Raw genomic sequence first — 3,700 nt, forward strand, 5'->3', positions numbered from 1 at the left:
GAAAGAGATTCTAAAATGCTCGTGTTGGAAAAAAAATTGGTTATTTTATTCATCTGATTATGAACAAGAGTTGAGCAAATGAATGCTTGAAGAAATTCTAGTATGATTTTGATCCCAAAATGAGGGAGTTTATATTCTTTATTCACTATATTTTTAACCCATTGTTTCACAGAGCTTTTCTTTGAATCCTTTACTCTAAACTAGAGCTATTTTTAAATTTCACTTCTCTCTGTATTGCTGCACTATGTATTGGTTCAGCATTTGCATGTTTCTGTTGCTTAACTCGTTGTTTCTCAACCATTTAACAGTAGATGAAGCCTCTAAACAAAGGACCAACCTCTTCCACAACTCTCTTCTATTTTCTCTAAAAATGAGCAAGTCTCATTGACAGGAATGGTAAACTTAAACATTTGGTACATTGAAAAATGGTTGAGAGACACCACAAGGGCTAGAAAAGCAAAAATATGCAGGGAGGCTGGAAGTGAGACTTTCTTTCCTTTAAACTGAAATAACATTTTCAATTTCTTGTGACCCTGAAGGCTGCATTAAGTGGTCTTACAATGCAGTGTTTGCTTTGGTCTCTACCCATGCTGACATCCTCTGCTCTCACCTCCTCTTTGTAGACTTTGTAAACGCAGGTGTCTTTCCTGTCAGAGTGACGGAAGGAGTACAAGACAGACCAGACTCTCAATGCAGCCCCTTCCTTTGGCTGGGCTAACTGATGGAGCAGTAACTGACTGAGCAGTTCTGCAAAGGCAGACATGAAGTCTAGCAAACTGTCTCTTCTGCCTTACGTTACGTGAGCAGAGACAGTAGGGTCTGAAGTCACCTTCTCTACCCCATATCCACTGCAACTAAAATAAGCCTGTGATGACACGTTCATCTCTCTGCCCTTCTGAGAAGAGTCTGGTTACACCACCATGCGCCAGGCAATCAATCCTACTAGCTTTTCAGTTTGCAGTTGCCACAGTCACATAGTGGACAACAGAAACACTGTGTTCCTTATCAATATATATTGATGTGCCAATACCGGCACATTTTGCAGCAAGGCCATAGCATTTTCATGCTTGTGGCAATGCATCTCTGTGAAGTTCAAAACATGTCTCAAACTGGCTTTACGAATGTGACATGTCGCCTCAGGTGCTGTAAACCTCAGCAGACAGGCCAGACCACTGTGTTAGTGGCATGTTGTGGGATGCTAGAGGTGACACAATACTGCAGTTCTTTCCATATTTTTATGTTATGACCAATTTCCTACCCAGTCATTTCCTTTTCACACCTATGTTATGAAACAGCTAACCAAGATGAAGAACCGTTTCCATCTTACATTAATGATTTTCACTGCTTTATACTTGGATGGCCTATTAAATGGAGAGTTATTTCTGATATTACATCTGTAGAGATGGGAAAACCACCTCTATGAACCATATATGAATGAGTGTAATCCATTCATGGTTTTATGGACACAAAGTTCTCTAGAGAACATTCCTGAGTGCTAGATTTTACATTTAGATTGCTGAGCTAGCTGCAATAAGTGTAGTAACACCAGCAGGCAAAGAGGTCCCTGTTGACTATGGGCAGAGGAAGGCCCTTGCACATTGTTTATTTCTGCAAGGATGTGAGTTGGCATGTGCCCATGAAATCTTGTGCAGCTATATTTGTTTGGTTTTTGGGTTTGGCTCTCAGTCACTGCAAAGCTCTTTTTCCCAAATACAGGAATAGAGGCGCATTAGACATGCTTATATTTCTTAATGTGCCTGTGGGAGAAATAACCCAGTACAGCTATCTTCCTGTGCCCTTCAGATTTGTAAGTAATCTGGCTCTTTGGGGCCAGCAAAGTATAGAGCTCAGCTCAGAATCAGGTCTTCAGTATTTTACTGTGTGTACGGCTATTTTCTCCAGTTCTTAACAGTGATACTTCATACTGAATTCCTTCTCTAGCATTTTAGTAGATGTTTGCTTCTGATGACTTGTGATGGAATATTAAAGGGTGCAATTGATGTGTTTTATAGATGGGATTATTTCAATCCCACTTTAAAAGAAATGTAGTGTCACAGCTTAACTAAACCACACCTTTAGACGCTTGTGCACATTTATGCAAAATAACCACAAATCCAATGACTGAAAGAGGCTGGACAGCGGTAGCAAGCCCTACATTTGCACACATGCCATTCACTCTTTGGAGCTGGAACCTGAGGTGGAAAGGAGGGGCAGAGAGCAATTTCTCCAGCTCCTCAGCGACTCAATTTTTTGCATTGTTCACGGGAGCTTCAGTCCCGCAAGAACTACTTCAAAGGCTTTATACAGCTTCCACTGTGCCTTGAACCAAAATTTAGGAAGCCTGTTTCAACAAAGGCAATGGAGATTTAAGGATCATAAGGTTTTCTAGGCTTCATTATTAATTTACACCGATTTTAAAAAGAGGCTGGGAAGCAGAGATTGACTCTCCTCTTTCTACTTTCTTTCCTTGACATCTAAGATTCTGAATCTGAGTGCAACCAATACCAAAACCCAGACCCTTACACTTACATTTCCATAACTGCGGTGACTCAAACTAATTAACAAATCAGTTGAAAGAAACTCTCTGAATATCATTTATGGACTCAGAGGTGAAAAATTCTGCATTCTGGACAAAACTGTAGAAGAAGTTACAAGCACAAAACCAGCTTCTGTTCCCCTCTGTTCCAATCCCTTAGGAAAGTCAATGGTATTTTTCTCACAGAAAAGCACTGCCTCCACTAATTGCCTAACACTCAAATTATATAATATTTATAGTGAACATTTATGAAATTAAATAATTAAAGAGATAAAAAAATAAAGGAAAACCTCTAAAATAAAAATTGGGAAATGGAATTTAACAAACAAATAGAGAAAAGAGAGACTAATTAAAAATAAACAACCCATAAGAGAAGTTGTCTGCATCTTCTCTGCATGCTGTCCTTTTGGACAATTACTTTTGCTGTCTTGCAAGCAAAAGTCTACCTAGACTTTTGCTCTAGCTCTATACACAAACATACGTGTACGTAATGATGAAATAAGGGATAGCTAGCATTCCTAAATACTGTATTAGTTATATTTCATGCAAAAGGAGAGAAAAAGAGATCCATGGATACGCTGCAAGTTATAGCCACATTACAGATTTTTTATGGCCTCTATTTTACACATACTTTTATAAGAATCAGACACCACACAGCTTAATTGCAGTTCAGATACTTCTTTGAAGTTAATTCACCCACTCTCATGCTGCAGAATGCTTGCAAAATATTCAAATTTTCTGTTTCCCCTAAACAATTGGGACTTCTCAATACATCATTCTTGTGGCTTCTACTGTTACCAAAAACTTTGCTAGTTAAAGGTTAGTATGTCACAGTCCATATGCAGTCCACCAGACATCCCTGTTCATGGTGACAATGATAAAAAGCGGGACTCACCTATGAAGTAGGACAGCAGTATTGCCAGCAGCACTGAGACCCCTACAGCACAGAGTGCAGTGCATTTCCAGCTACAGTACTTCGAAGACTTCTTGAATTTAAAAGCACTTCTGGACAGAGTGTTCCTAGGTAGTGGCCGAGTAGGAGGGGAATAAACCGAGCCGGATGCCATTGTGTACCCTGGCGTTGCAGTACTGAACAGCGGTGTGGTCCCTGTTCCTGTTTTGAATAGGAAATGCCTGTGGAAGAAAGAGGGAATGGGGAAGTAT

The 3,700-nt window shown here is 39.8% G+C and overlaps 1 protein-coding gene across 2 annotated transcripts in view; it reads right to left on the reverse strand.

Annotated features, from left to right (window-relative positions):
* The window catches only part of TENM3 (teneurin transmembrane protein 3), a 120,028-nt gene extending 116,361 nt beyond the window's left edge, over positions 1-3,667 (reverse strand). For both annotated transcript variants that reach the window (XM_010136601.1, XM_010136593.1), the window contains exon 1: positions 3,432-3,667. In XM_010136601.1, the coding sequence (XP_010134903.1) occupies positions 3,432-3,603 (172 nt within the window). In that variant the 5' untranslated portion in view covers positions 3,604-3,667. The remainder of the gene's footprint in view (positions 1-3,431) is intronic.
* Positions 3,668-3,700: the final 33 nt, after the last annotated feature.

This window comes from Buceros rhinoceros, unplaced genomic scaffold, assembly GCF_000710305.1.
Source record: "Buceros rhinoceros silvestris isolate BGI_N320 unplaced genomic scaffold, ASM71030v1 scaffold6810, whole genome shotgun sequence".
NCBI lineage: Eukaryota > Metazoa > Chordata > Aves > Bucerotiformes > Bucerotidae > Buceros > Buceros rhinoceros.